Genomic DNA, 27,317 nt, shown 5'->3' with positions numbered 1-27,317 from the left:
GTGTTTGTCCCTCTGACAGGCTGAGAAACCGGCAGCCCGTGCGCCCCGACCAGCGGCGCTTCGCGGAGGAGGCAGAGGGCGGGCTGTGCCGCCTGCGGATCCTGGCTGCCGAGCGGGCCGACGCCGGCTTCTACACGTGCAAGGCGGTCAATGAGTATGGCGCCCGGCAGTGTGAGGCCCGCCTAGAGGTCAGAGGTGAGTCCCTCATGCTCTCCACGAGCCCCACCCCTGCCCCGGCCCCGGCCCCGGCCTCATCCCTGCTCAGATGCCAACTTCCATACAACCTTAGGTCAGAACAGGCCTTAGGGATCCCGTGGTTGGTTGCTTGTATTGTAGTTGAGTAAACCGAGGCCCAGAGAGGGGAAGTGCCTTGCCTGAGGCCACGTGGCAAATTGTTCAGTGCTCAGCCTACTACACCGTCCTGCCTTTCCTATGCTCGGTCACACCTACCCCTGATGCCAGCCAGAGAGACCCTGCTTCCTGCCACCAGCTATCCCCTCCCCACACTCTTCCAAGCTTTTGTCACCTTGCCCTTTCCAGGCTCCTCCCTCACACCCACCCCACCTCTCTCCTCTTGCCCCTTTGCCCTCCTGTCTATCCCATTTGCTGCGCAGAAGCTGTTGTGGTTGGAGGTGGCAGTGGGGAGAGTCTGATAGCTGGACCCGTTCGGAGGGGCCCTGGGGTGACTTGGGTTTGAAGCATTGTGGGGATCCCAGGGGTGCCTGGGTGAGCAGGACCGTGGTATGTGGAGAGGGCTGGACCCCCAGAGTTGGGACATAAGGGCAGGGGCCTTTTGGGTGATGGGGACAGCAGGTAGGCCTTTGCCAGGCTGCCCTTGGGGCGCTGGTGGTTTTCCTCCCAAGGGCTGGCCAGTAGTCTTGCCTTCTACGTCACCTTCCCGGGGCGCAGCTCGGGGCTGGGAACCCCTCCTTAGCTCTGCACTCAGCCATCATCCCTCCTTTCCTGGTAGAGGCTGGCTCTGAGAGCTTCACAGGATACCCCAGCCCCTGTTGGAGCTCTGACCCTAATGGTCAAGGTCACCTCCACTGGGCTCTGCGTGCCTCAGTTTACCGGCCCTGTGCCTCCCGTTCTTGGGGCTGCCACCTCCTTGGTCTCTGAATTCTTCAGCTCTCCCCACACCCAATCTGGCCCCCGTTCCCTGGCCTGTTCCCGCTTCCCCTCCAGGGTCTAGCTCTGCCTTGCTTCTCTGTGTTAACCCATGTCTCGGTGCTTCTCTCTCTTTGGGGTTCCTCCTGACATCCCCCAGGCTTTGGGGGCCCCTGATGCCTGTGAATGCCTCCTCCCCACTGCCCCCCAGGGGCCCACGGCCTCTGTTTGCCCAAGAACCCCAGAGACCCACCTGCCTGGCCTCTGGCTGGCCGCCGGTCCCTCCCACGCTGACCTTGGAGGAACCCGGAAATGGCAGTGCACCCTGGCAGTTTTAGAGGCAGCTCTCCATGCAGAGGGGGCCTAGCCAGGTCTGCGTGGTGTGCGTGCCTGTGCGTGCGTGTGGGTGCGAGTGTGCTGCACTAACCTGCCGCTTGCTGACTGAGGTTTTTGTCTGTACACAGGCGAGTGAGCTCAGGGGGCCGCCTGCGCTCCCCCCGCTACCCTCCGAGCCGCGCCCCTGTCTCAGGCACTTCTCGGACCTCGCTGTGTTTCACTGCCTCCTGCCCACAGACCCCGCCGGCCCGCCGGCCCGGACCCTGTCCCAGCCTCCCATTCCTTCCCTCCCCACCTTACAGCATCCCGGGATAGCCCATGGGCCCCTAGGGACCCTCCCTTCCCAGGTGGACATATGGCTGGGCAGGCTGGGAGCCCCCCACGTGGGCCGAGTGCCAGGAGGGGGCAGCCAGGAGGGGTATCAAGACATGCCCCCCACCCCGGTCTCTCCCTGCAGGGGAGCACCCAGCGAGCGCATGTGCTACCGCTGCTACAGGCCCTGTCTGTCTATCTGTTTGTCTGTCTGTGTGTCTGTGACAGTCAGGGAAGGATGCCCCTGAGCTGGTGTGGGGTGAGGCAGAGTGGGAGAGGTCAGGGCATGGCATCCGCAGGTTGGAGGGGCCTAGGGGGGCTCACGAGGTGGGGGACAAGGCACTCACCATTCCAGAAACGGGTTTCAAAAGGCACAACACAATTTCACAAGAGACTAAAAGCCAGAGGCCCTCGGGCCCTACGTGGATGAGGAGGCCTGACCAGGACCCGCTCTGGGCAGGTTTAGGGCTCAGCTGGGGCTCCCCTCTTCACTGTCAGGGCCCGCCCGGATGCTCTGTCTGGGAAGGAGGGTGTTAGCCAGGCTGGCCAGACAGTAAGGGCCTGCTGTAGTGGGTGTGGAGATATTTGAAAAAAGGTGTTTCTTAGCTCAAATAAAGTCCAGTTTGTACCCAGCTGGTGTGCTGTGTTGTTTTTTTTCCGCCGCCGTTTCTGCCCCTACGTGGCCCCTCCGCGTCCCTGCCCTTGATGCCCTCCCACTTCCCCTGAGTTCATCCTCCCTGGCCCAGCTTGGGTTGCCATCCTGAAGCCAGGCCCTGGAGTTCCTTGCTGTCCTGGCCGGGCGGGCGGGCTTTCCCTGTCTCCGAAGGAACAAAATGCATCTCTCTCTCTGTATCTGTCTGTCTCTTTGTGTGTGCGTGTATGTGTCTCCCTCGCCCCGTGTGTCTTATTCCATGCGTGCCCCCTGTGGCCGCTTCCCCCCCAGCACATCCTGAAAGCCGGTCCTTGGCCGTGCTGGCCCCCCTGCAGGACGTGGACGTGGGGGCCGGGGAGATGGCGCTGTTTGAGTGCCTGGTGGCGGGTCCTGCCGACGTGGAGGTAGACTGGCTCTGTCGAGGCCGCCTGCTGCAGCCTGCATTGCTCAAATGCAAGATGCATTTCGATGGCCGGAAGTGCAAGCTGCTGCTCACCTCTGTGCATGAGGACGACAGTGGTGTCTACACTTGCAAGCTCAGCACGGCCAAAGGTAACTGCCTACTCAGGCCCTGGGGCTGCCGTGGGTGCCCAACAGCTGGAGGGCGGGGGCCGCAGGTGTAGGAGCTGGGGGCAAAGGAAGATCATGCACAGCACCCGCCTCCATCACATCTGCGTGTGGAGTGGCCCCGGGTACAGAGTGCCTTCTGGAGCCGTATTAGCCCTTGTTCCTACGGGGAGCCTGCCCACTGCCATGTAGCAAACCCACTCGGACTTGGGTTCCAGTCCCTGCCCTGCCACGTCCAGCCACGTGACTTTGGACAAGTCACTTCATCTTTCTGAGCTTTAGACTATCTGGACAAAGGGATCATGAGACCAGCTACCTCGCAGGGGGGTCAGTGGGATTAATGAGATGATGTATGTAAAGAACAAAGAACAGCACAAGCCTGGCAAAGGGTGACACCTAATAAATGTCAGCCGTTATTATTATGAATGACATCTCTGACCTGGTCCTCGTCCTCCTTTGGAGAGCAGAGGGAATGCCTCACCAGCTTGTGGTGACAAGCGCCTAAGGTGACACTGGAAGCCTTTGTGAGCAGGAGGGGATCGGGTCAGTGTAAGGAAGGGGCTGTTATGTCCCCCAGATTTTTTTGTGGGGTGGTGTTTTAGGGCAAAGGAGCATTGCTCTGGGTCTGGGGTGGGTGGGAGGGAAGTGTGGGCACCACTGGGCCTAGAGGCAAGTTCTAAGGGCAGGGGGAAGGTGTGGAGGAGGAACTGGGTTTGGCTTCCAGGCCCCTCGCCTAGAGCTGAGCCGAGCTTCATCCTGAGCAAGCGGAGGCGATGACGAGGGGCTCCCATTGTGGCGGCCGCCCACCCTTGCCAGCCCCCACCCTCCTGAGAAGGCCAGGTCTCTGGGTCATGGCCATGGCCTCACTCCAGCATCTGGGGACCTCGCTGGGCTCTGTTCCATTTCCAGCTCTCGGCCCTGTTCCCCTTTCTTGCCCAGTGTGTGTGTGGGGGGGCCCTCTGGGTGGGCCTGCCTGGGACTCTGTGGCCTTCCCCACCCCAGTGCTCACCCCTCCCTGCTAGATGAGCTGACCTGCAGTGCCCGGCTGACCGTCCGGCCCTCGCTGGCCCCCCTGTTCACTCGGCTGCTGGAGGACATCGAGGTGCTAGAAGGCCGGGCAGCTCGCTTCGACTGCAAGATCAGTGGCACCCCACCCCCGGCTGTTACCTGGACACATTTTGGTATGGCTGTCCACCCTACAGGTGTTGAGGGACCCCGAAGGCCCAAAGGGCAGTCTCCCTCGCTGAGCCTGCTCCATATTCCTGCTGCTTCCTCCCCCCAGGCCGCCAGGTGGAGGAGAGCGATAACTTGCGGCTCCGGCAGGACGGAGGTCTGCACTCTCTGCACATCGCTCATGTGGGCAGTGAGGATGAGGGGCTGTATGCAGTCAGCGCCACCAACACCCACGGCCAGGCCCAGTGCTCAGCCCAGCTGTATGTGGAAGAGCCTCGGACAGCTGCCACTGGCCCCAGGTGTGGTGGGGCTGGAGGGCTGGTGGGGCTCCAGGAGCTGGTGGGGCTGGAGGGCTGGAGGCCTGGAGGGGCTGGTGGGGCTGGAGGGCTGGAGGGACTAGAGAGGCTGGTGGGGCTGAAGGGGCTGGTGGGGCCTGGGGCCTGGAGGGGCTGGAGGGGCTAGAGGGCCGGTGGGGCTGGAGGGCTGGTGGGGCTTGTGGGGCTGGAGGGCTGGAGGGACTAGAGAGGCTGGTGGGGCTGGAGGGGCTGGTGAGGCTGGAGAGGCTCGAGGGCTGGTGGGGCTGGAGGGCTGGCTGGTGGGGCTAGATGGGCTGGTGGGGCTGGAGGGACTACAGAGGCTGGTGGGGCTGAAGGGGCTGGTTGGGCCTGAGGCCTGGAGGGGCTAGAGGGGCTAGAGGGCTGGTGGGGCTGGAGGGCTGGTGGGGCTTGTGGGGCTGGTGGGGCTGGAGGGCTGGTGGAACTGGAGGGGCTGGTCGGGCTGGAGAGGCTGGTGGGGCTGGAGGGCTGGAGGGCTGGTGGGGCTGGTGGGGCTGGAGGCCTAGTGGGGCTTGAGGGATGGAGGCCTAGAAGGGCTGGTGGGGCTGGAGGGACTAGAGAGGCTGGTGGGGCTGGAGGGGCTGGTGGGGCTGGAGGGACTAGAGAGGCTGGTGGGGCTGGAGGGGCCTGAGGCCTGGTGGGGCTGGAGGGACTGGAGGGCTGGAGGGCTGGAGGGCTGGTGGGGCTGAAGGGACTGGAGGGCTAGTGGGGCTGCAAGGGCTGGTGGGGCTGGAGGGATGGAGGCCTGGAGGGGCTGGTGGGGCTGGAGGGCTGGAGGGACTAGAGAGGCTGGTGGGGTTGGAGGGGCTGGTGGGGCTAGAGAGGCTCGAGGGCTGGTGGGGCTGGAGGGCTGGCTGGTGGGGTTGGAGGGCTGGACGGCTGGAGGGGCTGGTGGCGCTGGAGGGCTGGTGGGGCTGGTGGGGCAGGAGGGCTGGTGGGGCTGGTGGGGCTGGAGGGGCTGGTGGGGCTGGAGGGGCTGGTGGGGCTGGAGGGCTGGTGGGGCTGGAGGGCTGGTGGGGCTGGAGGGGCTGGTGGGGCTGGAGAGCTGGAGGGCCTGTGGTCTGATGGGGCAGCAGGGGTGGCAGGGCTGGCGGGGCTGCCTCTGAGGTGCCCTGGCCCCATGGTGGGAGGTGCCGCTTGAGGCCTCTGGGCAGCCATGTCGCTCTTACAGCTCGAAGCTAGAGAAGATGCCATCCATCCCCGAGGAGCCGGAGCAGGGTGAGCTGGAGCGGCTGTCCATTCCCGACTTCCTGCGGCCCCTGCAGGACCTGGAGGTGGGCCTGGCCAAGGAGGCCATGCTGGAGTGCCAGGTGACCGGCCTGCCCTATCCCACCATCAGCTGGTTCCACAATGGCCACCGCATCCAGAGCAGTGACGACCGGCGCATGACACAGTGTATGTGTCCAGCCCCTTCGGCACCCACTTAGCTTGCAGTGCCTTCACCCTCTCCCTGCCCTGAACCTTCCTTCCCTAGCCTGCTCAGGGATGGGGTGCCTGCAGGAGGGGCGCACAGAGGGGGCTGGGAGGTCAGGGCCTCCTTCCTTGAGCTGCTCGGCACCACCTGCAGAGTCACCACTCCGGGCCTGGGTGGCCCCCCTAGCATGTACTGGGCAGGCAGGCAACTTGCTACAAGGTACTTGCTACTGACCAGCAGCAGGACTGTGGGCAAGGTTACAGAACCCCTCTGTGCCTCAGTTTCTCCATTTGTAACAGGCTCATTATAAGAATTAAATCGGTTAATACGTACGAAGCACTCAAGTAGGCCTGGCAAATAGCAAGTGGTGAGCAAATGTTAAATCTTGTTATTACTTCTCTTGTTGTTGCTTGTTCGTAAAGCAGTGTTGCTCACGCCTTCCTGAAGAAATTTCAGGGAAAGGCCGGCATGGGCAGCGTCTGGCCCTGAAAGGATGCTTGGCCAGGGTTGTTAACAATGGCAAAGAAAGAAAAGGAGCCGGGGAGAAATACAGAGGAATGTATTTGGGACCCTATCCTTCCTGCCCGGGCTGTTTCTCTTGGAGCGTGTCAGCTCCAACCTGGAAGGAATCCTGTGTGAGCAGCTTTATCTGACCCCATCAGACAGCCCCCGCTGTGACACCCCCCCCCCCCCCGCCCCGTGATGGGTTCCTCTTACAGCTGCAGCACTTGGTAAGTGCCAGGCCCTGAGTGCCAAAGACCTGCTGCCCAGGAGCTCAGCTTCCTCATCAGAGGCCTACAGGCCTGCAAGGCAGGTACTCTAACCCCTGTTCGCAAATGGGAACCAAGACTTACAGAGAGAGGGACATGGGCTTCCCCAAAGGCAGGAACAGACCATCTGACTCGGGTCTAGCTCCTAACCAGGATGCCTCCCACCCCCCCCACCCCCCCCACCCCGTGCCCTAGCTCCCACCCCATTCTCCAGTGCTGTGGCTCTGACCCTTCCCCTTGCCTCCTCCTCCTCCTCCTCCTCCTCAGGCTGTCTGCTCAGCCCACGGACTTCTTGTCTCTCACTCTGCTTGAGGCCCGGTGGGTGTCTGTCTCGGGATCTGAGCTGGCGTCCCTGCTTCTGTCTGTATCTGGGGTCGGTGGCAGCCTCTGGTCTGTCTTCCTTTATAAATAGTGTCAGCAGAGATAAATGAATGCGTGAGCGTTCCATGTGGAGATAACCACTCAGAGAAGGGAGGAGTGTTTGGGGATGGCCCTGACATGCAGGAAGACAGGCTGGCCTCTTCCCCTCCACGTCCCGCCTGAGATGGCCTCCTTATCATCATGCAGGGATCACAGTGTAGAGAAAGAAGTTGAGAATCAGAGGGAAGCAAGTTCAAGCCGTGGCTCCATCATTTATTAGCTGTGTCACCTTGGACAAGTCCATTAATGTCTCTGATCTCATTGGTAAAATGAGGATAGTTTTGCAGGGTTGTTGAAAGGATTATGGAAAAAAAACTGCATGCCAAGTAGCTGGCGTCGACTGGGCACCAACAGTCAACTCTTATTATAATTTATAATATCACATCCTCGGCACTCCCTACGCGTAAGGCATCAGGGTCTGGGCCTGACGGGACAAATCAGCCCCGTCTTTAAGGAGCCATGGCACATGCAAGTTAAGAAGGTGGCTCACCCCAGGCCATGTGGGCCTGGTGCTGGAGGGCCTGGGGAGGGAGCTGGGTGGGGAGGTGGGGGTACAGAGGAGGCTTCCTAGGCTGGCACTCATATGAACTGTGTCTTGAAGAAGGCCTTAGGTAAGAGAGGACAATTCTTGAAGGAAGGAATTTTGTGAGCAAAAACCTAGAAATGGAACTCCTGTGGCCTTTCAGGGACCTGATGGCTTGTCGGGGTGGGAGGAATAGCAGGAGACATGGCTGATGGGCTGAGGGCCAAGGGCTTTGGATGCTAGCCTGCATGCAGCAGGTGCCTTTCAGGTTCCAGGTCAAGAGGTAACATGCAGCGCCATTGGTGGAGCGTGGACTGTACCGGTGGAGGGCTCTTGCAGGCGCTGTGTTGCAGTGGGGACCAGCAGTGGCCTTGGGGATGGAAAGGGGACTGAGGGAGGGGCCTTAGGAACAAAGTCGTGAGCCCCAGAGGTGCGGAAATGAGGGGAAGCCAACAGGAAAGGAACCCCACAGAGGAGGAATCAGGCTGGGGGAACAAGGAGAAATCGCTGGAAGGACAGGCCTGTAGGCAGAGGCTTGACAGCCTGGACTTCGGGTTTGCTGCAGGGTGGACATGCTTCTCGCCATCTGCCCCACTCTCGCCCCCTTGGCTGCTCCCCACAGGAGCTTGGGGTAAAGGGCCAGGCCGGTGGTGGCATGGGCCCAGCCCTCAAAGTATCCTCCTTGCTCAGGCCCAGTGTCATTGTCTCCCCCCACCCCCCAGACAGGGATGTCCATCGCTTGGTGTTCCCCGCTGTGGGACCTCAGCACGCTGGCGTCTACAAGAGTGTCATCGCCAACAAGCTGGGCAAAGCTGCATGCTATGCCCACCTCTATGTCACAGGTGAGGCAGGCCCCCTCCTGGTCAGCTGCATCCATAGCCCAGCCTCTGGCCCTATGCCAGGGCCTGGGCGAGGGAGGGGCCTCCACACCAGCCCCCTTCCCCTTGTACCCTGGGGGGCCATCTGGCCTCGCCCCTGGCCCGCTGTCCTGAGGCTTGGTCATCCTGCAGAGCCATTGGGCCCTAAAGGATGCAGCAGACCTCCAACCTGTGTTTTTCAGATGTCGTCCCAGGCCCCCCAGATGGCGCCCCGCAGGTGGTGGCTGTGACTGGGAAGATGATCACGCTCTCATGGAACCCCCCCAGGAGTCTGGACATGGCCATTGGTGGGTCAGGCCACACAGGGCTGTGGGGAGGTTATGAAACGGGGGTAGGCTGAGGCAGGGCACCAGGGGAGCCAGGCTGGGGGGCAAGGCCCAGAGGAGCATACCGGGAGGGGAGGAGTGGAGGCAGCACTGGGAACGTGGCTATGCATGTCTCCTCTCCAAGGTGGATAAAGCCCCGGCTCTGCATCAAGAGACTCCACAAAGGGGTCACCACACTCCTCTTCTCAGAGGGCCTGGGTGCTTGGGTCATGATCCTGGGAACGTCTTCCCCTTCTCCCTGCTCTGTGCCTCAGTTTCCTCACCTCAGGTAGTAGCAAGTGATTGGGATATGAGTTACGCTCCCTCCATGTCTATAGCTGGCCCCCATGCCTGGCATCCTATTGGCTCTGAGCCTGGCTGGCCAGGCCAAGTGGTTGGAAAGAATAGACAGGCAGCAGGCAGAAGCAAGAGGAGCTATTGAGGTGGGTCCTCAGAGCAGACTAACGATGAGTTTCTAGGTCCTGATCTGGCTGGATGGGGGGCAGCGGGTGTCCCAGCAATGCCCACCTCCAGCAGCTGCTTCCCCACCAGACCCAGACGCCCTGACCTACACCGTGCAGCACCAGGTCCTGGGCTCGGACCAGTGGACAGCGCTGGCCACAGGCCTGCGGGAGCCCGGGTGGGCAGCCACAGGGCTGCGTAAGGGGGTCCAGCACATCTTCCGGGTCCTCAGCACAACCATCAAGAGCAGCAGCAAGCCCTCGCCCCCCTCCGAGCCTGCACAGCTTCTGGAGCATGGTGAGTCTGGGCCCCCCTGTGGGGTGGAGGCTGCTGGGCTGGAAAACTGGGTCTTCATGGTGGAGGCTCAGGGGCTGGTCTGGACATGCGGGCTGTGGTGGAAACAGGCTGGCTGGGGGCGACCTCATCCAGTTCGAGCCCTTCTTTCTCCTGAAAGCATCATGCACAGTGGGCAAGGCTGAGGCTCTGGAGGCAGACAAGCTGTGGGGGGTAGGGGGGGGACACAGTTCCAGCTTCGCCACTTCTTGGCTGTGTGTCCTAGACAAATAGCTGAACCTTTCTGAACCTCAGCTTCCTCATCTGTAAAAAATGGAGCTCCTGTGGCAATTGGGAGGGTTAAAGGTCTAGAGGGTAGGTGCTAAGGACCTGGTGTCAAGCCCCGCGTCAGCCTGTGCTCTCCTCTGGTCAGGCCCGCCCCTGGATGAGGCGCCCACTGTATTGGACAAGCCAGACGTCGTATATGTGGTAGAGGGACAGCCCACCAGTGTCACGGTGACCTTCAACCACGTGGAGGCCCAGGTCGTCTGGAGGAGGTGGGGCCCGGCCCTGTGTATGCCTCACTGTCCCCCATGTGGCAATCCAGCTCTGGCCATCCTGGCCTGACCCCTCTGGGGGTGGATCTTGGGTAACCTCTCTGTCGTGTGTCTCTTAGCTGCCGAGGGGCCCTCCTAGAGGCGCGGGCAGGTGTGTATGAGCTGAGCCAGCCAGATGACGACCAGTACTGTCTTCGGATCTGCCGGGTGAGCCGCCGAGACGTGGGGCCCCTTACCTGTACAGCCCGCAACCGCCATGGCACACAGGCCTGTTCAGTCACACTGGAGCTGGCAGGTGGGTGACAGCAGGCCTCCTCCCCTCTCCTCACGCCCCCAGGTGTACACACCCCTCTGTCAGGCCCGTCCATCGAATGGCTATAATAATACCAGCACTAGTGGAAGGAACGGTGATAGTGCTAATAAGATATTTATTGAGCACACCTAGTATGTGCCAGGCTCAGCGCGGAGTACCTTCCACGTGTCACCTCGTGGAACGTTACATTAACCCAGAGAGATGGGGTTGGTTATTATCCTCATCAGACAGATGGGGAAACTGAGACTCAGAGAGTATGCTAAGGCACAGGCACAGGGGCCCACAACCTGGTAAGCACAGGAGCTGGGATTCAGGCCTGTGTGCTGTTCGCTCCTGTGTTAAACACGACAGGATGTACGTAGGACCCCAAGTATGACAAACATGGGGAGACCAAGTTAATTTCAAAAAGACTAAAAGCCGGGGATCCCTGGGTGGCTCAGCGGTTTAGCGCCTGCCTTTGGCCCAGAGCGCGATCCTGGAGTCCCGGGATCAAGTCCTGCGTCAGGCTCCCTGCATGGAGCCTGCTTCTCCCTCCTCCTGTGTCTCTGCCTCTCTCTCTCTCTCTCTCTCTATCATAAATAAATAAATAAATCTTAAAAAAAAAAAAAAAAAGACTAAAAGCCCAGGCGAGCGCAGCTGATCTGCAGACTCCCAGCTCCGGGGACCCTGGCTGCCCTTTGGCACCAGCCTATTTGACAGAACCTCCTCCCGACCTTTGCCGTGAGGCCCCTTCGTATAATTTCTCCTTTAGAGATGTAGTCTCTCAACCGGGAGCACGCATTAAATAGTAATTGTCTTGTTTTCCGGTTTGTTAATTAACTCTAGACATATGTAACTGCCACTCAGAACTTCAGATCAGCGTGAGCTAAACAGTGTTACCTGCTGAGTAGATACGATTCCGACCAAATGCAAAGGAAGTGACATCTTAGCGCAGGCACTCGTACGGTAGATGAATGTACGTCTGCTGGTGCTTTTTAAAAAATCGTTCAAGTTCCCTTGAAACCTTCAGAGACCAGCCCCTCACCACCTCTAGACTAGAAACCAGATTCCTAGAGGGGCGGGAAGGGATCTTTAAAGTGGAAGCAAGTGGCCGCAGGGTGTGTGAGGAAGATGGGGGAGCCCTGCTGGCCCTGATGTCCCGCGGGGTTCCCCATCTCCCTTTTATATGTCTCCTCCCCTGCCCAGCTTCCCCCCACCCCCCCCACCCCAGCCACACCCCCGGTACTTCCTTCTCAACCCTTTACTTTGCTCCTCTGAGCTTACCTACCATCTGCAAGACTCATTGTTCTTCCCAGATACAGGAAGAACCCTAGGGTTTGGGGAGGCTCCAGCCCCTGAGAGTCCTGTAGCCCAGCCTGGCTGGGTCAGTGACTGTGTCCCAGCCCACCAGGAGGCCGGGACTAGAACAGGCCTGGGGCTTGGATCTACATGCCCTACCCACTGTGCTCACACACACACACCCCCACCCCCAGCCCCCAGGCAGGGCGGGGGTAATGGCCTCGTTCCCTCATATCTGCCTGAAGATCACTACCTGAAGCAGGTAGTGTCTTTTTCACTCCCTTTTATCTATATAAAACCAGGTTAGGCACCAGCGATGGGTGGTGATCCCTGCCCAGTGCTCCCCGCTCTTCCCCACCAGGCCTGCTCCCTCCCACTCTTCTTAAAGCTGAGATCCTCAAATAATGCTTAGGAGGCAGGACAGCAGGAAGTCACAGATTCCTCCACAAAGCACGTTGGAATATGTATTTAATTCCATCCTGAGAATTAGAAGCCACGTTTGCGGGGAAATAACATGAGCGCATGATACGCTCAGGGAATGAAATCACAGTCACGTGCGGGAGAGCCTAAGCTGAGACTCAGCACCTGATTGTTCGTCGGACCATCTCCCAGATGGTAAAAGGCTCCTTCAACATTTAAATAAGATTCAGAGAGAAAACATCAAGATAGAGGCAATGCCATTGGTGAATTTAATTCAGGGTCCCAGCCTGAGCTGCGTGCGGGGCCCAGGACCCTAGGGCCAGAGGTAGGGCCGTGCGGGAGGGCGCTCACCCACAGGGGGCAGCATCGGGCCATTCTGCGCCAGCCCATTAATGCAGCGAGGAAAGAAGCTCAGGGTGGCCAATCCCAATTTTTCCGGAGAGGCAGGAAATCCAGATTTCTTTTGTGTGTGAAAATCTCCTAGTTTCAAAGCAGGCAAATGAATACTGACGAACCAACACAGCAAGGCTGCACCTTGTGGCTTAGGTTTTCTGAGATTTGGAGAACACCGTGTGTGGACACAGGGGAGAGCGCTTGGTCCAGGCTTGGAAGTCTGGTGTTCCCTGGGGGCCCCCCCCCTCAGTCTGAGAGCCACAGTGGGTGGGGTGCTGGGGCCCTGGGAGGCGCGGGGGTGGCGTGGGGGTGTCTGGTGTTCTGTCTCAACCAGTTGCTGAGGGAGGGTTGGGAGCGGGACTGAGGAGGCAGGACTTGTGACCTCAGTGTTGTCACCCTGTCCTGCACCCCCCCCCCCGTTGTGTTTCAGAGGCCCCTCGGTTTGAGTCCATCATGGAGGACATAGAGGTGGGGGCTGGGGAAACCGCTCGCTTCGCTGTGGTGGTGGAGGGGAAACCACTGCCGGACATCATGTGGTACAAGGTCAGGGGGTGCCCGAGGCCTCAGGAGGGTGTTAGCAGGGGGCTGGCTGGGAGCCTGCGGGGAAGGAAGCAGGGATTTCTGCACTGGAGGGGTGTTGGCCACCTTAGGAGGAGGGGAGCCAGGACAGAGTAGGACAACGGTGTTGGCAGAGGTGTGGCTAGGAGAAGAAAGCAGGATCCGGGGATCTGTGTGATGCCCGGGGGTGGGGGGGCTGTTTCAGGAACCAGGGCTCTAATGGAGGGGCTGCAGGGCTCTTAATGGGAGATAAAAGTGGAGCTGATTTGGGGTGCTGAAGACAGCAAGGCTCCTGGGGCTGGGGAGCGGGGCCCTTGGGTGGAAGGGCTCCTGGCCCCAAGGTAGGGATGAGATGGGCTCTTAGAGATAAAGGTGGGTCCCAGGTAGAGGCAAGGCCAGGCCCCAGCTGGAGGTGACGGCCCCCTCTGCAGGACGAGGTGCTGCTGGTGGAGAGTAGCCATGTGAGCTTCGTGTATGAAGAGAACGAGTGCTCCCTGGTGGTGCTCAGCACGGGGACCCAGGATGGAGGTGTCTACACCTGCACCGCTCGGAACCTGGCTGGGGAAGTCTCCTGCAAAGCCGAGCTGGCTGTGCGGTCAGGTGCGCTCAATGCAAAGGGAGAAGGGGAAACAAAGCACTTACTTCCAGGAAGGTGTCATGAGCCCCGGGCCAGGAGCCGCACACCAGACTCCTCACTCCTGACCCACCACTGTCTCCCAGCCCTGGCACCCCACCTTGAGCCCCCACCATTCCTCCTCTTCTTTTGTCTCCACCCATCTGCCTGCCTCACCCAGTCTCTGCCCTCTTTCTTCCCCTGCCCTCCTCCCCCACCTAACACTCGGCATCTCTTCTCCAGCCCAGACAGCCATGGAGGTCGAGGGGTCCGGGGAGGCCGAGGGACAGCGAGGAAAGAGACTCAGTGACTTCTATGACATCCATCAGGAGATCGGCAGGTGTGGGGTTAGGAGGGGCGATGGGGCTAGGAGGGGCAATAGGGCCCGGGAGCCCGGGGGGCCTGGGCCTGAGGCTCGGAGAAGGCCGTGTGCCAGGGCTCCAGCAATGACCCAGCCCCTCACCTCCCTGTGTTGTCCTCCAGGGGTGCCTTCTCCTACCTGCGACGCGTGGTGGAACGAAGTTCTGGCCTAGAGTTTGCGGCCAAGTTCATCCCCAGCCAGGCCAAGCCAAAGGCATCAGCGTGGCGGGAAGCCCGGCTGCTGGCCCGGCTTCAGCACGACTGCGTCCTCTACTTCCACGAGGCCTTTGAGAGGCGTCGGGGACTGGTCATTGTCACCGAGCTGTATCCTGGGATAGGCTGAGTGGGTAGGGGACACGTAGCCAGTTAGCAACAGGTTTTCCGCTTTAAGAAGTGGTCCCATTGACAGTCAGGAGGCACTGATCACCATCTGTGAGGTGTTCCCATTGACCATCGATAGATTGGGAGTTGTGAAGGCATCTTGGGAGTAGAGGCTGGAGACTTTGGCGAAAACCAACCATTTTTAGCACCCCTCCTCCGACCACCTTTTTCTTTGTTTCTTTTTTTTTTTCAGCTTAAACTTACATAGCATTTAATGTGTTCCCGGCAGCACTCTAGGAATTCGAGGACTATTAACCTATTTCATCCTCCTGTATACCTATCTCATGGAATTGTTTTTATCTCCATTTTTTTTTTTAAAGTTTTATTTATTTTTTTATTTATTTATTTATGATAGTCACAGAGAGAGAGAGAGAGGCAGAGACACAGGCGGAGGGAGAAGCAGGCTCCATGCACCGGGAGCCCGATGTGGGATTCGATCCCGGGTCTCCAGGATCGCGCCCTGGGCCAAAGGCAGGCGCCAAACCGCTGCGCCACCCAGGGATCCCCTATCTCCATTTTTTTAAAAAGGATTTATTTATTTTAGAGAGATGAGGGTGGGAGGGACAGAGGGAGAGGGAGAGACCCCCTTAGATTCTGTGCTGTGGGCAGAGCCCAAGGCAGGGCTGGATCCCACAACCCTGAGATCAGGACCTGAGCTGAAACCAAGAGTCGGACGCTCAACCTACTGAGCTCCCACAGGCACCCCTTTTATTATATCCCCATTTTACAAATGATAAAACTGAGGTATAGAGAGGTTAAGTAACTCATCCAGAGTTACAGGTTACCCAGCTAACAAAAGGTGTGCGCACGACGTGCAGTACAGTATATCCGGGCGTTCAGAGCGACCCTGTTTCAGATGAGCATAAGCACTAGCTGTATCTGGGAGGCTGTTTTCGTAAAGAATGGATTTTTATCCTTTCGTGAGAGCTCTGGTTAAACAGAGGCACACCGTGCTAAGGATGCTGGGTGGTCAGCTTGTCCTTCCCGTTAGCAAGGTGGCTACATCCTTCATTCCTGCCTCCCAGTCTGCACTGTTAGAACCCGGCCTTCAGCAAAATGCCCAGCTGTTACATGTCGTAGGCTTCTAGCTCATTCTCAAATGGAGGCAGGAGGTTGTATCCATGGTCAACAAAACTCTGGTCTAACTTGATTTTGTTAAATACCTAGCAGGGTGGTTGAGAGATGTCATCCCTGTTTTACACTCGAGTCAGCCTGAGCTCAAAGATATTTGGTAACTTGCCTGAGATCCCACAGCAAAGGAGAGGTCAAGCAGGGGGGTCTTCTCTCTGCCCCCCACCTGATGATGGGGGGAAGGGTAGAGACATGCCTGCAAATTGGTATTAGATGTGCTTTAAGGGGAAGGAGAACCATGCAGACCTGGGGTCTGACTTGAGTTCTAGGGGTAGAGGGCACTGCCCAGGGAGGGCCCAGAAGTTGGCACTGGTCACTGTTCTCCTTGATACGGGACACAGATGCACAGAAGAGCTGCTGGAGCGAATGGCCAGGAAACCCACCGTGTGTGAGTCTGAGGTGAGGGCAGAGGGTGGTCGGGGTCAGGTTGGGCACTGCTGTTTACCCACCTGAGCTCTGAGAACCGAGGGGTGGGTCCTGGGCCTGCCATCGGTGCCCATGAATAGGCCTGGGGTGGTGGCGGCCCCTACCTCTGTTGCTATCCAGTTTCCTCACATAAACATTCCTCAGACATTTCTCTCCGAAGGAGCCCCACCTAGACTCTACGCAGTCTCACTGCTGTCCTGCCATGTAGTGTGGTCTAAGTTGTGCACTGCATGGTTCTATTTATTATAATGCACCACGTGCATAGCTCAATTACGGAATTGAGCTATGCACCACCTGTGCAGCTGTACTTGGAGGCCCTAGATCTCAGACCTGCACCAGCCACCTGAAGGCCACTTCTCAGGCCAGGCCTGGCCTGGCCTCTTGCCACAGTTCTGGCCATGATCAAACATGATACCCCACCCTTTCCCCACGGACTTTGGGCCTTCCATTCCCACAGATCCGGACCTACATGCAGCAAGTGCTAGAGGGAATATGCTACCTGCACGAGAACCACGTGCTGCACTTGGATGTCAAGGTGAGGTGCAGGTGGGGCGAGGGGAGCAGGCGCCGGGGTGGGAGACAGGTGGTGCTGCATCCTCCCCCCTTGGCTCAGCTCCCATGCCCTCCCTTGTGCTCCACAGCCTGAGAACCTGATGGTTTGGGATGGTGCCGAGGGTGAAGAGCAGGTGAGGATCTGTGACTTTGGGAATGCCCAGGAGCTGACCCCGGGGGAGCCCCAGTACTGCCGATACGGCACACCTGAGTTCGTGGCACCCGAGATTGTCAACCAGACCCCTGTGTCTGGGGTCACTGATGTCTGGTAATGTGGGCACGCTGGGCTGCTGGGGTGGACCAGGGTAGCTCCCCTCCGGGCTGCGCTGGGGCCTGGCTCCCTGGTGAGCGGGGCTTCACCAAGCCCAGCTCCCTTCTCTGACAGGAGGTTGGTGGTATAGCTCCCAGGCACCCTTGCCCCTGTTACTACCTGCTGCTCATCAGAACTGACCTGATCGTTCAAGGCCTTCTCCTGTCCTGTCTTGGCTCGTGATTCCCCTAGATGTGGGGCCTCTCCACTGTCGTGAGGCAGGCACGGCCCCTTGGTCCCCAGACTCCTCTGTGCTTGCTGGGCTGGCCCCACCATGACCCTTGACTCCTCCAGGGACCTGGGGACCTCTGGGTTGAGAGTCCCCCTGAAGGAGGCATCCTGGTGCCCATCTGTCTCAGCGAGGTCCCTCTTCCCTGGATGAGGGGGAGCAGAGGACCACTCCCCTCTGGTGGGTGGTGGGCCGCCGTCCACTTACCCACCTCTTACTCTCCTTTTCCCACAGGCCTGTGGGCGTTGTTGCCTTCCTCTGGTAAGGACCCCTCTGCACTCAGGGCCCCAGTTTCCGATGGTCTCCTAGAAAGCCCACCCCTAACATCTGCAGTTTGGGGCCTGCCATGCACCCCCTGTCTCCACACCCCTGCTCCTTCATGCACCACAAGGGGCCTCATGAGCATGGATGTGGATGCCCTAGCCTGCGGGTCCAAGCTCTGTCTACCACCATGCTCTTCCATAGGGGCAGGCTCGCTGGCAGCCTGTGTGCGTGGCTGCGTGTGGGGCTTAGTGCCATCTAGGCAGGGGACGGTGGGGCCCTGGGTGTTCAGAACAGGCATAGAGTGGGAGGCTCAGGCTCAGGCTCCTCACCTCAGGGACAGGCCACAACTGGAGGTCCTCTGAAGGATGGGCCCAGGGCAGGGAGCTGGGGGCCAGGTTCTCAGGGCAGTATTGCTGCCTCCCCTGCTGTGGCTGGAGGGTGGACAGCACTGGCAGGAGTCTGAAAGAGACTACCTACCCTCTGCTCAGAGGCACCTGGCCTCTGCTGTCCCCGTAGCCCCAGGGCTCTGTCCCCAGCCCCGCGTGTCCCCTGGCATCCCTCGTCATCTCTGCCTCAGCCCCAGGACCCTGCCCACCTACTGCCAGCCCTCTCTTCCTCTGCAGTCTGACGGGGATCTCCCCGTTTGTTGGGGAAAATGATCGGACGACATTGATGAACATTCGAAACTACAACGTGGCCTTCGAGGAGACCACGTTTCTGAGCCTGAGCAGGGAGGCCCGAGGCTTCCTCATCAAAGTGCTGGTGCAGGACCGGCTGTGAGTACAGGGCCCTGGGGAGCCCCCAACCCACAGAGTCCCCTCCACCCCCCACTCCTGCCCCAGCCTCTGCCCCTAGACAGTCATCCTCCCGACTCTTTGCAGGCCCCGTGTTCCCGTTTATGGGAGGGCTCACCGCATGAGTGATAAATAAATCCCTTCCTAATCCTCATTCCCTTCTAGGAGGCCAACCGCAGAGGAGACCCTGGAGCATCCTTGGTTCAAAGTGAGTCTAGTCTTGCAAGGTAGTGGGGTACCAGGGGTGGGAGGAGGGGGACCGTTATTAACAGCCCCATTGATTGAGTGCCTACTGTGTGCAGCAGTCACGATAGGCAGTTGATACATGCATGGTCCGTCAGCCTCACCATAGCTCTGCGGAGAGATGTTATTCATTACTTCTATTTTGCTGATAAGGAAACAGGCTTAAGCTGGGGTATTATGGACTCCAAAGCACAGTTCTGGGTGCCCCCCCCCCATCCTGGGGGTTCCTCATCAGGCTTTCCCCTGCCTCTCAGGACCAGCTCGGGTCCTGCTCACTCCTGTGTGTCCTGCACTGTGGTGGGTGGGTGGCCTGGCTGGCTTGGCCTCCTGGTTCATGTGGCCAGAACTCCCTAGACTCCAGCACTGCAGGGAACAATGCCAGGCAGAGGGGTGGAGTTCAGCAGATGACCCAGAAGGAGTGAGTGAGCCAGCCATTGAGTGTTGTGCTGGGTCAACTGAAGGTTGAAGTTATCCCGGAATCTGTCCTTTGGAGTGTGAGCCTGGCCTCTCATATCATAAAGCCTGGGTGGGTGGCTGGGGGGAGCATCTGTGTTGGTCTGGGCCATCAAAGCTCCAGATGTCTGGGATGCTGGCTCTACCTGGGGACAGGTGGTAGGCTGGGGGAGTGGAGCCCAGGCCAGGGGCCTAATAAGCACAGGCTCCTGAGGGCAGCCAGTGTACCAGGACAGGGCCCTGAGCCCCGGAGTAAGCCCCAAAGCCCACTCCGAGAGCCACTCGTTTTCTGCCTCTCCACCTATGTTCAGGGATTTTGTCCAACCCCAGGCACCTTGGCTGTGGGAGTTGTGACAGATCTAAGGAGAAAGGGGGCCCCAAGGATCCCGGAATCGGTGCTGCTCAGGCCAGTGTCCTCTCCTGTGGACTTTGTCTCTCCATTGCCACACCTTGAGGATCTAGGTTGATGGAGGACTTTCCCTCAGGCCCCCTTTCCTGGGTTTGCAGACGCAGGCAAAGGGCGCAGAGGTGAGCACGGATCACCTAAAGCTGTTCCTGTCTCGGCGGCGGTGGCAGGTGAGTTTGCCCAGGCGCTGCCTCCGTGCCTCCCACCTTCTACTCTAGTTCTGCTCTCCGGCCCTGTCTGTTTCTATCCTGTGTTCTCACTTCCTGCTGGTGTATCTTCATCCACTTTGTATTCTCTCAGCTCCCAGCATTGCTCCTGTTCCCCGACCCTCTGCCTGCCCTCTGTCTCCTCCCCGGGGGGCTGAGGTGGGCCTGGTGGGCCAGTCTGGCCCTAGGGGGCCCTCTTGGGTCTGACTGCAGCACCCTGTCCCCAGCGCTCCCAGATCAGCTACAAGTGCCACCTGGTGCTGCGCCCCATCCCTGAGCTGCTGCGGGCACCCCCGGAGCGGGTGTGGGTTGCTGTACCCAGAAGACCACCCCCCAGTGGGGGGCTGTCATCCTCTTCTGACTCAGAAGAGGAAGAGCTGGAGGAGCTGCCTTCTGTGCCCCGGCCACTGCAGCCCGAGTTCTCAGGCTCCCGGGTGTCCCTCACCGACATTCCCACTGAAGATGAGGCCCTGGGGACCCCAGAGGCTGGGGCAGCCACCCCCATGGACTGGCAGGAGCAGGGAAGGGCCCCCTCTCGGGAGCAGGAGGCCCCCAGCCCTCAGGCCCTCCCCTCCCCAGGCCAGGAGCCCCAAGCTGGGTCCAGCCCCCAGCGGAGAGAGCTCCGGAGGGGCAGCTCTGCCGAGAGCGCCCTGCCCCGGGCCGGGCCAAGGGAGCCGGGCCGGGGCCTGCATAAGGCGGCCTCTGTGGAGCTGCCGCAGCGCCGAAGCCCCAGCCCGGGGGCCACCCGCCTGACCCGGGGAGGCCTGGGTGAGGGCGAGTACGCCCAGAGGCTGCAGGCCCTGCGCCAGCGGCTATTGCGGGGAGGCCCTGAGGATGGTAAGGTCAGTGGCCTCAGGGGCCCCCTGCTAGAGAGCCTAGGGGGCCGGGCCCGGGATCCCCGGCTGGCACGGGCTGCCTCCAGCGAGGCAGCACCTCGCCACCAGCCCCCACCTGAGACACGGGGCCTGCAGAAGAGCAGCAGCTTCTCGCAGGGTGAGGCGGAGCCCCGGGGCCGGCACCGCCGCGCTGGGGCGCCCCTCGAGATCCCCGTGGCCAGGCTTGGGGCCCGCAGGCTGCAGGAGTCTCCCTCCCTGTCCGCCCTCAGTGAGGCCCAGCCACCCAGCCCAGCGAGGCCCAGTGCCTCCAAACCCAGTGCCCCCAAATCCAGTGCCCCCAAGTCTTTGAAGCCTGCCGCCAGCACACCCAGCGATGCCCCGCAGCCCGTGGCGCCCCAGCCTGCCCAAGAGAAGGCCCCAGAGTCCAGGCTAGAGCCAGTCCCAGCCCCCAAGCCTACACAGCCTGCCCTGGCACCACGAAGCCCAGAGCCCCCCCTCACACCCTATGCCCAGATCATGCAGTCCCTCCAGCTGTCAGGCCACACGCGAGGCCCCGTGCAGAGCCCCGGGGCACCTCCAGCCGAACCCAGGCCCCACCCGGCCGTGTTCGCCCGCGTGGCCTCCCCACCCCCGGGGGTCTCGGAGAAGCGCGTGCCTTCGGCTGGGGCGCACCCCGTGCTAGCCGAGAAAGCTCGGGTCCCCACAGTGCCCCGCAGGCCAGGGAGCAGCCTCAGCAGCAGCATCGAGAACCTGGAGTCCGAGGCCGTGTTCGAGGCCAAGTTCAAGCGCAGCCGCGAGTCGCCCCTGTCGCGGGGGCTGCGGCTGCTGAGCCGCTCGCGCTCGGAGGAGCGGGGCCCGTTCCGCGGCGCGCAGGAGGAGGACGGCATGTACCGGCCCAGCCCGGCGGGCACGCCCCTGGAGCTGGTGCGGCGGCCCGAGCGCTCCCGCTCCGTGCAGGACCTCAGGCCGCTCGGGGAGCCGGGCCTCGTCCGCCGCCTGTCGCTGTCGCTGTCGCAGCGTCTGCGGCGGACCCCGCCGGCGCAGCGCCACCCGGCCTGGGAGCCCCGCGGCGGGGACGGGGAGAGCTCGGAGGGCGGCAGCTCGGCCCGGGGCTCCCCGGTGCTGGCCGTGCGCCGGCGGCTCAGCTCCACGCTGGAGCGTCTGTCCAGCCGGTTGCAGCGCAGCGGCAGCAGCGAGGACTCGGGGGGCGCGTCGGGCCGCAGCACGCCCCTGCTCGGGCGCCTGCGCCGGGCCACGTCGGAGGGCGAGAGCCTGCGGCGCCTCGGCCTCGCGCACAACCAGCTGGCGGCCCAGGCCGGTGCCGGCGCGCCTTCCGCCGAGTCCCTGGGCTCCGAGGCCAGCGCCACGTCGGGGTCCTCAGGTGAGGGCGGGGCGCGGGGCGGTGTGAGCGCCGGGAGATGTGGGCGCGGGGCGGTGTGGGTGCTGGGAGGTGTGGACGCGGGGAGGTGTGAGCGCGGGGAGGTGTGGACGCGGGGCGGTGTGGGCGCAGGGAGGTGTGGACGCGGGGAGGTGTGGGCGCGGGGAGGTGTGAGCGCGGGGCGGTGTGGGTGCTGGGAGGTGTGGACGCGGGGAGGTGTGAGCGCGGGGAGGTGTGGACGCGGGGCGGTGTGGGCGCAGGGAGGTGTGGACGCGGGGAGGTGTGGGCGCGGGGAGGTGTGAGCGCGGGGCGGTGTGGGTGCTGGGAGGTGTGGACGCGGGGCGGTTTGGGTGCTGGGAGGTGTGGACGCGGGGAGGTGTGGGCGCGGGGAGGTGTGAGCGCGGGGCGGTGTGGGTGCTGGGAGGTGTGGACGCGGGGAGGTGTGGGCGCGGGGAGGTGTGAGCGCGGGGCGGTGTGGGTGCTGGGAGGTGTGGACGCAGGGCGGTGTGGGTGCTGGGAGGTGTGGACGCGGGGAGGTGTGGGCGCGGGGAGGTGTGAACGCGGGGCGGTGTGGGCGCGGGGCGGTGTGGGTGCTGGGAGGTGTGGACACGGGGCGGTGTGGGTGCTGGGAGGTGTGGACGCGGGGCGGTGTGGGTGCTGGGAGGTGTGGACGCGGGGAGGTGTGGGCGCGGGGAGGTGTGAGCGCGGGGAGGTGTGGGCGCGGGGCGGTGTGGGTGCTGGGAGGTGTGGACGCGGGGCGGTGTGGGTGCTGGGAGGTGTGGACGCGGGGAGGTGTGGGCGCGGGGAGGTGTGAGCGCGGGGCGGTGTGAGCGCGGGGAGGTGTGGGCGCAGGGCGGTGTGGGTGCGGGGAGGTGTGGGCACGGGGAGGTGTGGACGCGGGGCGGTGTGGGTGCTGGGAGGTGTGAGCGCGGGGAGGCGGGGAGGTGTGGACGCGGGGAGGTGTGAGCGCGGGGAGGCGGGACGGCAGGGGCGGGGCGGAGCCCGGGAGCGCGGCACTACAGGGCGGCTCTGGAAGGGACCCCCCCACCCCCGGGCTTGGCAGGGCGGGGCAGCGGCAGGCCGAGGCTGGTGCGGGGCCTGCTGCACCTCTGCTGCTCTGGGGTGACCCCCGCAGGGAGCTTTCTAGGGGAGCTTTCTAGGACTGGCTGCGCGAGCGCTCATGGGTCTGGGTCTTCGCAGCTCCTGGGGAAAGCCGAAGCCGGCGGCGCTGGGGCCTCTCCCGGCTGCGAAAGGACAAGGGGTTATCACAGCCCAACCTGTCCGCCGGTGCCCAGGAGGACTTGGGGCACCAGTACGTGCGCAGTGAGTCAGGTAATAGAGGCCTGCTGGGTGCGCCTCCCCCTCCCGGCCCCAGGGGCAGGCATCGCGGGTGGAGCCCCCCTGAGGAGCCTGCGCAGTGGCGGAAGGGCCCTGGAACCAGGAAGACCATAAGAACGGCGTTAACTGGTTCCATCAACTAGTGATGCTGCGTGTCCTAGAATCGCTTTGGGAGCGCTGCCTCCTCCAACCCTCCCACGTTGTTTAGGAACTATTCTCACCACTGTCCCCATTTTACCGGTGAGGAACCAGGCTTAGCCACGCTAAGGAGCTCATCCAAGTCACAGAGCTGGTGTAGTAAGTAAGTGGAGCAGCCAAAGAGTTGGGCTGAATGGTCCTCTGCAGCCCGACCCCAGAGGTGGCTTTGGGACACCAGACTTATGCCTTTCTTTGGCCTCCTCGCTCACGAGAGACCCTAACAGGTGTCTGTAAGTGGACAGCAATCTGAAGGAGCATAGGATAAGGCTCCCCTGACCCCACAGCTCCCCTCCAAATGTGTATGTGCTTGAATGCACGCTCAAGGACACTCTCTCTCCCAGCCCAGAAGCCCACAATCTGGACTGTGCCCCCAATTCCCCATTCCTCCATAGCCCTGAGCACCCTGGCTGTCCTTCCCCGTCATCCTCCCTGCCCCCACAGAAGGGACAAGCAGCCATCAGGGCTTTTTGCTGCGGGGAGGGGGTCTTGGGATATGCCCTGCTCTGTTTCTCTGTCCAGGTGTCCTGGGGCTGCAGGGAGAGAGGTCTTCTCCACCTGGGATCACCCCACTCTCCCACTCGAAATGGGATCATTACTCAGGGACCATAAGCAAAGGCTTCAGGGGCCAGGTGTCCCAGACCAGCGCGCAGATAGGAGCGGGCCCACCAAGCCAGGCGGTGTGCAGGATCTCTATCAGTCACCAGTTCCCTAATAAAACCCCTCAGCGCCGTCCCTGCCGTGTCGCAGTTGTGCTTGGGGTGATTGTGTCCAGCTTTGGCCAGGGGAGCTGGGGTGTCTTCCTTGAGGCAGCAGGGGCTGTAGCCAGCAAAGAGGAGGGAAGGAGGCCAGCCGGTGGGGGCAGGGGTAGAAAAGGCAGGGAAAGAGAGATAAGCCAGCCCTGAGGCCTGGGGACAGCTGACTCCTTCCCACTGGGGCTACTCTCCCAGCTCCATTTTGCTTGTGCAGCTAATTCCCTGCCGAGGCAGTGTCCCCTTACCTCATCCTCTCCCCCCTCCCTGCCGGCAGAAGGCTGTCCCTATCCACTTTACCAACTTGGGCTGGCCTCCGAGGGATTGGGGTGGGACTGGCAGGGCTGAGCTGGGGTTACCTTTCACCTCTCCTCCTGGTCCCCCCTCTCTGTCCCCTACCCAGTACCCTCACTTGGTCTGGAGGCAGCCACTGATGAAACTATATTTACCTTGTGTCGTTGGAGCCTTGGTGTGGGACCCCTCCTTGGGGACACTGGGGTATAGCATGAAAGTGAAGGGTCATGCTAGGTGTCCTAGTATTTTTTTTTAAGATTTTATTTATTCATGAGAGACACAGAAAGAGGTAAAGACACAGGCAGAGGGAGACGCAGGCTCCCTGCAGGCAGCCTAATGTGGGACTCAATCCCCGGACCCCAGGATCACACCCTGAGCCGAAGGCAGACGCTCAACCACTGAGCCACCCAGGTGTCCCTGTCCTGGTATTCACTCCGGCTCAGCATTCCTCCCCTGCTCAGGTCATTCCCACCTTCACTCCCTCCTGGTTCTTCAAACAGGCAGTAGCTGGGGCTCCCAGGGGGTATGGACCCCTCAGTTCTCTCTGCCCATGGGGAATAATGCACCCCTTACCCCACCCCCCAAGGGTCTGGACCAGATTGGGATTTTTCTAAAGAGACTTCCCAGGGAGCAGGAAGGCAAATCTTCATGACACCAAGGAGCCACAGGTGGGCTGCAGTGCAGGGAAGACCTTGGCCCGTCCACAGCTCAGCCACAGGCACGTTTGCCAGCCGGCTAGGAGGTCAGCTTTGCTGAAACAGCCTCTTTCTCTGGGGGAGTCTGTCCCTGACTCCTCTCCTGGGCACACAGAGGCGCAGTAATCACAGCAACAATAAAAGCTAACACATATGAGTGTTTGTCATATGTTAGACCCATGTGAAGCACTTCACATGCCTCTTAATCCTCTCCAAAGCCTAGGAGCTTCGTATTGTGGTTTTCCTCAATTTACAGACAAAATATGGTCCAAGGTCATCCAGGTACTGTCCCTTGTCCCTCCAGAAGCTCTCACTACTTAGCTGACCTGAAGGAGTATGTACAAGACCCCAGGTGGGACGAGGGGCTGGGGAGGCTGACACACTTCCGGGGTGTGCCCTGTTTGCCTTGACTTTAGATCTTTTGAGACTGTACATTTTGTGTTTTTTGTTTTGTTTTGTTTAGGATTTTATTTACTCATGAGAGATACAGAGAGAGAGAGAGAGAGGCAGAGACACAGGCAGAGGGAGAAGCAGGTTCCATGCTGGGAGCCCGACATGGGACTAGATCCCTGGTCTCTAGGATCAGGCCCTGGGCTGAAGGCGGCACTAAACCACTGAGCCACCCGGGCTTCCCTTAAAAAACCTTCTTAAAAAAAGATTTTATTTGTTCATCTGAGAGAGTGATAGCGAGAGAGAGAGCAAAGAGCATGAGCAGCAGAGAGGAGCAGAGGGAGAGGGAGAAGCAGGCTCCCTGAGGGAGCCCAACATGGGGCTCGATCCCAGGACCTCAGGATCACGACCTGAGCTGAAGGCAGATGCTTAACCAACTGAGCCACCCAGGCGCCCAGAGACTACACCTCTTGATTGAATGTTATGTTCAATCCCAGGAGTCTCTGCTCAGGTCACTGGATCCTGTCACTTGCCCTGTGGTGCCTCAGAGGGAATGGGCATTGCAGAATCTTAATCAGTATAGAATTTTAATCCATATTTGTTTTTATTTTATTTAACAAATGCTCATAGAACACCTACTTCGTTCCAGGCCCCGCTCCAAGTGGTTTAGAGACCTATGACATAGCTCGCAAGCATATTTCATAGTCAATGAAAGGAAAAGATAGCACTACACCCAGGGAAGATGATACTGAACCCAAAGAAAATTCCTGAAGGCATGACTTGGGGTTCTCCTTCCCACATCTGACTGAGAAGAGACAACCTTCCACTCTGCTCCCCCCACTGGCAGCACCAGCCCTCATACACGCCGTCCCCTCCCTCAGCCAGTCAGTGAGCCGGGGTTCCCACACACCCATGGCTATCTCTGTCCTCCCTCCAGATTTCCCCCCAGTCTTCCACATCAAACTCAAGGACCAGGTGCTGCTGGAGGGAGAGGCAGCCACCCTGCTCTGCCTGCCGGCGGCCTGCCCCACACCCCGCATCTCCTGGATGAAGGGTAAGAGTGCTTCTCTCACGGTGGCGGGGAGTAGGCAAGTGGCCCCAAGGCCAGGGGATGCTCAGGGGAGGTGGCAACCCGGGGCAGGGGGGGCTGCTGCAGGACCCCATGTGCTCACTCAGCAGCCCCCTGTGCTCCTCCCGGCCCCTAGACAAGCAGTCCCTACAATCAGAGCCATCGGTGATCATCGTGTCCTGCAAAGATGGACGGCAGCTGCTGAGCATCCCCCGGGCGGGCAAGCGACATGCTGGGCTCTACGAGTGCTCAGCCACCAACGTCCTAGGCAGCATCACCAGCTCCTGCACCGTGGCTGTGGCCCGTGAGCCTGGGGCAGGGACTGAGGAGGGCAGTGATGGCACGTGGTAGGGTAGGGCTGGAAGGGCCCCCGAGCTGCATAGAGGGGCTCACTGGGGCTCCCCTCCTCTTGCCAGGAATCCCAGGAAAGTTAGCTCCTCCTGAGGTGCCCCAGACCTACCAGGACACGGCGTTGGTGCTCTGGAAGCCGGGAGACAGCCGGGCACCTTGCACGTACACGCTGGAGCGGCGGGTGGATGGTGAGGGCGGTCAGGCTGGTGGGAGGAGGGGGTGGGGGACGGAGGCGCACAAGCCCTGGGGACCATCACCCTCCCTGGGCTCCTCACAGCCCAGGGGGCTTGGGCCACCCTTCCTGTGGCCTCAGCCCCTCCCCCGTGCCGCCACAGGGGAGTCGGCCTGGCACCCCGTGAGCTCAGGCATCGTCGACTGTTACTACAACGTGACCCACCTGCCGGTTGGTGTGACCATGAGATTCCGGGTGGCCTGTGCCAACCGTGCCGGGCAGGGGCCTTTCAGCAACCCCTCTGAGAAGGTCGTCGTCAGGGGCGCGCAAGGTCAGTGGGGCAAGTAGGGGGGTGGCCAGAGAACAGAGGGGCCCTGAGCACCCTGGTTTCACCAGCGCGGGGCAGCAGGTGATGATTTTCTTTGTCTTTGCT

The 27,317-nt window shown here is 61.0% G+C and overlaps 1 protein-coding gene across 13 annotated transcripts in view; it reads left to right on the top strand.

Moving 5' to 3' along the window:
• Window positions 1-27,317, top strand: part of SPEG (striated muscle enriched protein kinase) — a 59,012-nt gene that overhangs the window by 27,360 nt on the left and 4,335 nt on the right. For 10 of the 13 annotated variants that reach the window (XM_072742069.1, XM_072742067.1, XM_072742075.1 and 7 more), the window contains 27 exons: window positions 20-195; window positions 2,699-2,959; window positions 3,997-4,155; window positions 4,257-4,446; window positions 5,654-5,877; window positions 8,332-8,451; window positions 8,670-8,774; window positions 9,345-9,551; window positions 9,961-10,084; window positions 10,204-10,379; window positions 12,919-13,031; window positions 13,478-13,646; window positions 13,903-13,999; window positions 14,143-14,343; window positions 15,873-15,930; window positions 16,415-16,492; window positions 16,599-16,777; window positions 17,283-17,309; window positions 17,936-18,088; window positions 18,272-18,314; window positions 19,310-19,378; window positions 19,642-21,631; window positions 22,829-22,960; window positions 26,230-26,346; window positions 26,498-26,665; window positions 26,778-26,900; window positions 27,048-27,215. In XM_072742069.1, coding sequence (XP_072598170.1) covers window positions 20-195; window positions 2,699-2,959; window positions 3,997-4,155; window positions 4,257-4,446; window positions 5,654-5,877; window positions 8,332-8,451; window positions 8,670-8,774; window positions 9,345-9,551; window positions 9,961-10,084; window positions 10,204-10,379; window positions 12,919-13,031; window positions 13,478-13,646; window positions 13,903-13,999; window positions 14,143-14,343; window positions 15,873-15,930; window positions 16,415-16,492; window positions 16,599-16,777; window positions 17,283-17,309; window positions 17,936-18,088; window positions 18,272-18,314; window positions 19,310-19,378; window positions 19,642-21,631; window positions 22,829-22,960; window positions 26,230-26,346; window positions 26,498-26,665; window positions 26,778-26,900; window positions 27,048-27,215 — 5,627 coding nt within the window. Of the gene's footprint in view, window positions 1-19; window positions 196-1,571; window positions 2,388-2,698; window positions 2,960-3,996; window positions 4,156-4,256; window positions 4,447-5,653; window positions 5,878-8,331; window positions 8,452-8,669; window positions 8,775-9,344; window positions 9,552-9,960; window positions 10,085-10,203; window positions 10,380-12,918; window positions 13,032-13,477; window positions 13,647-13,902; window positions 14,000-14,142; window positions 14,344-15,872; window positions 15,931-16,414; window positions 16,493-16,598; window positions 16,778-17,282; window positions 17,310-17,935; window positions 18,089-18,271; window positions 18,315-19,309; window positions 19,379-19,641; window positions 21,632-22,828; window positions 22,961-26,229; window positions 26,347-26,497; window positions 26,666-26,777; window positions 26,901-27,047; window positions 27,216-27,317 lie in introns of those variants that run through there. The other 3 variants (XM_072742078.1, XM_072742079.1, XR_011997925.1) reach the window with 2 other exon arrangements.

This window comes from Vulpes vulpes, chromosome 16 (genome assembly GCF_048418805.1).
Source record: "Vulpes vulpes isolate BD-2025 chromosome 16, VulVul3, whole genome shotgun sequence".
Taxonomy (NCBI): Eukaryota; Metazoa; Chordata; class Mammalia; order Carnivora; family Canidae; genus Vulpes; species Vulpes vulpes.
The sequence above is the reverse complement of the archived record's forward strand: the minus strand, read 5'-3'. Positions and strand labels throughout refer to the sequence as shown.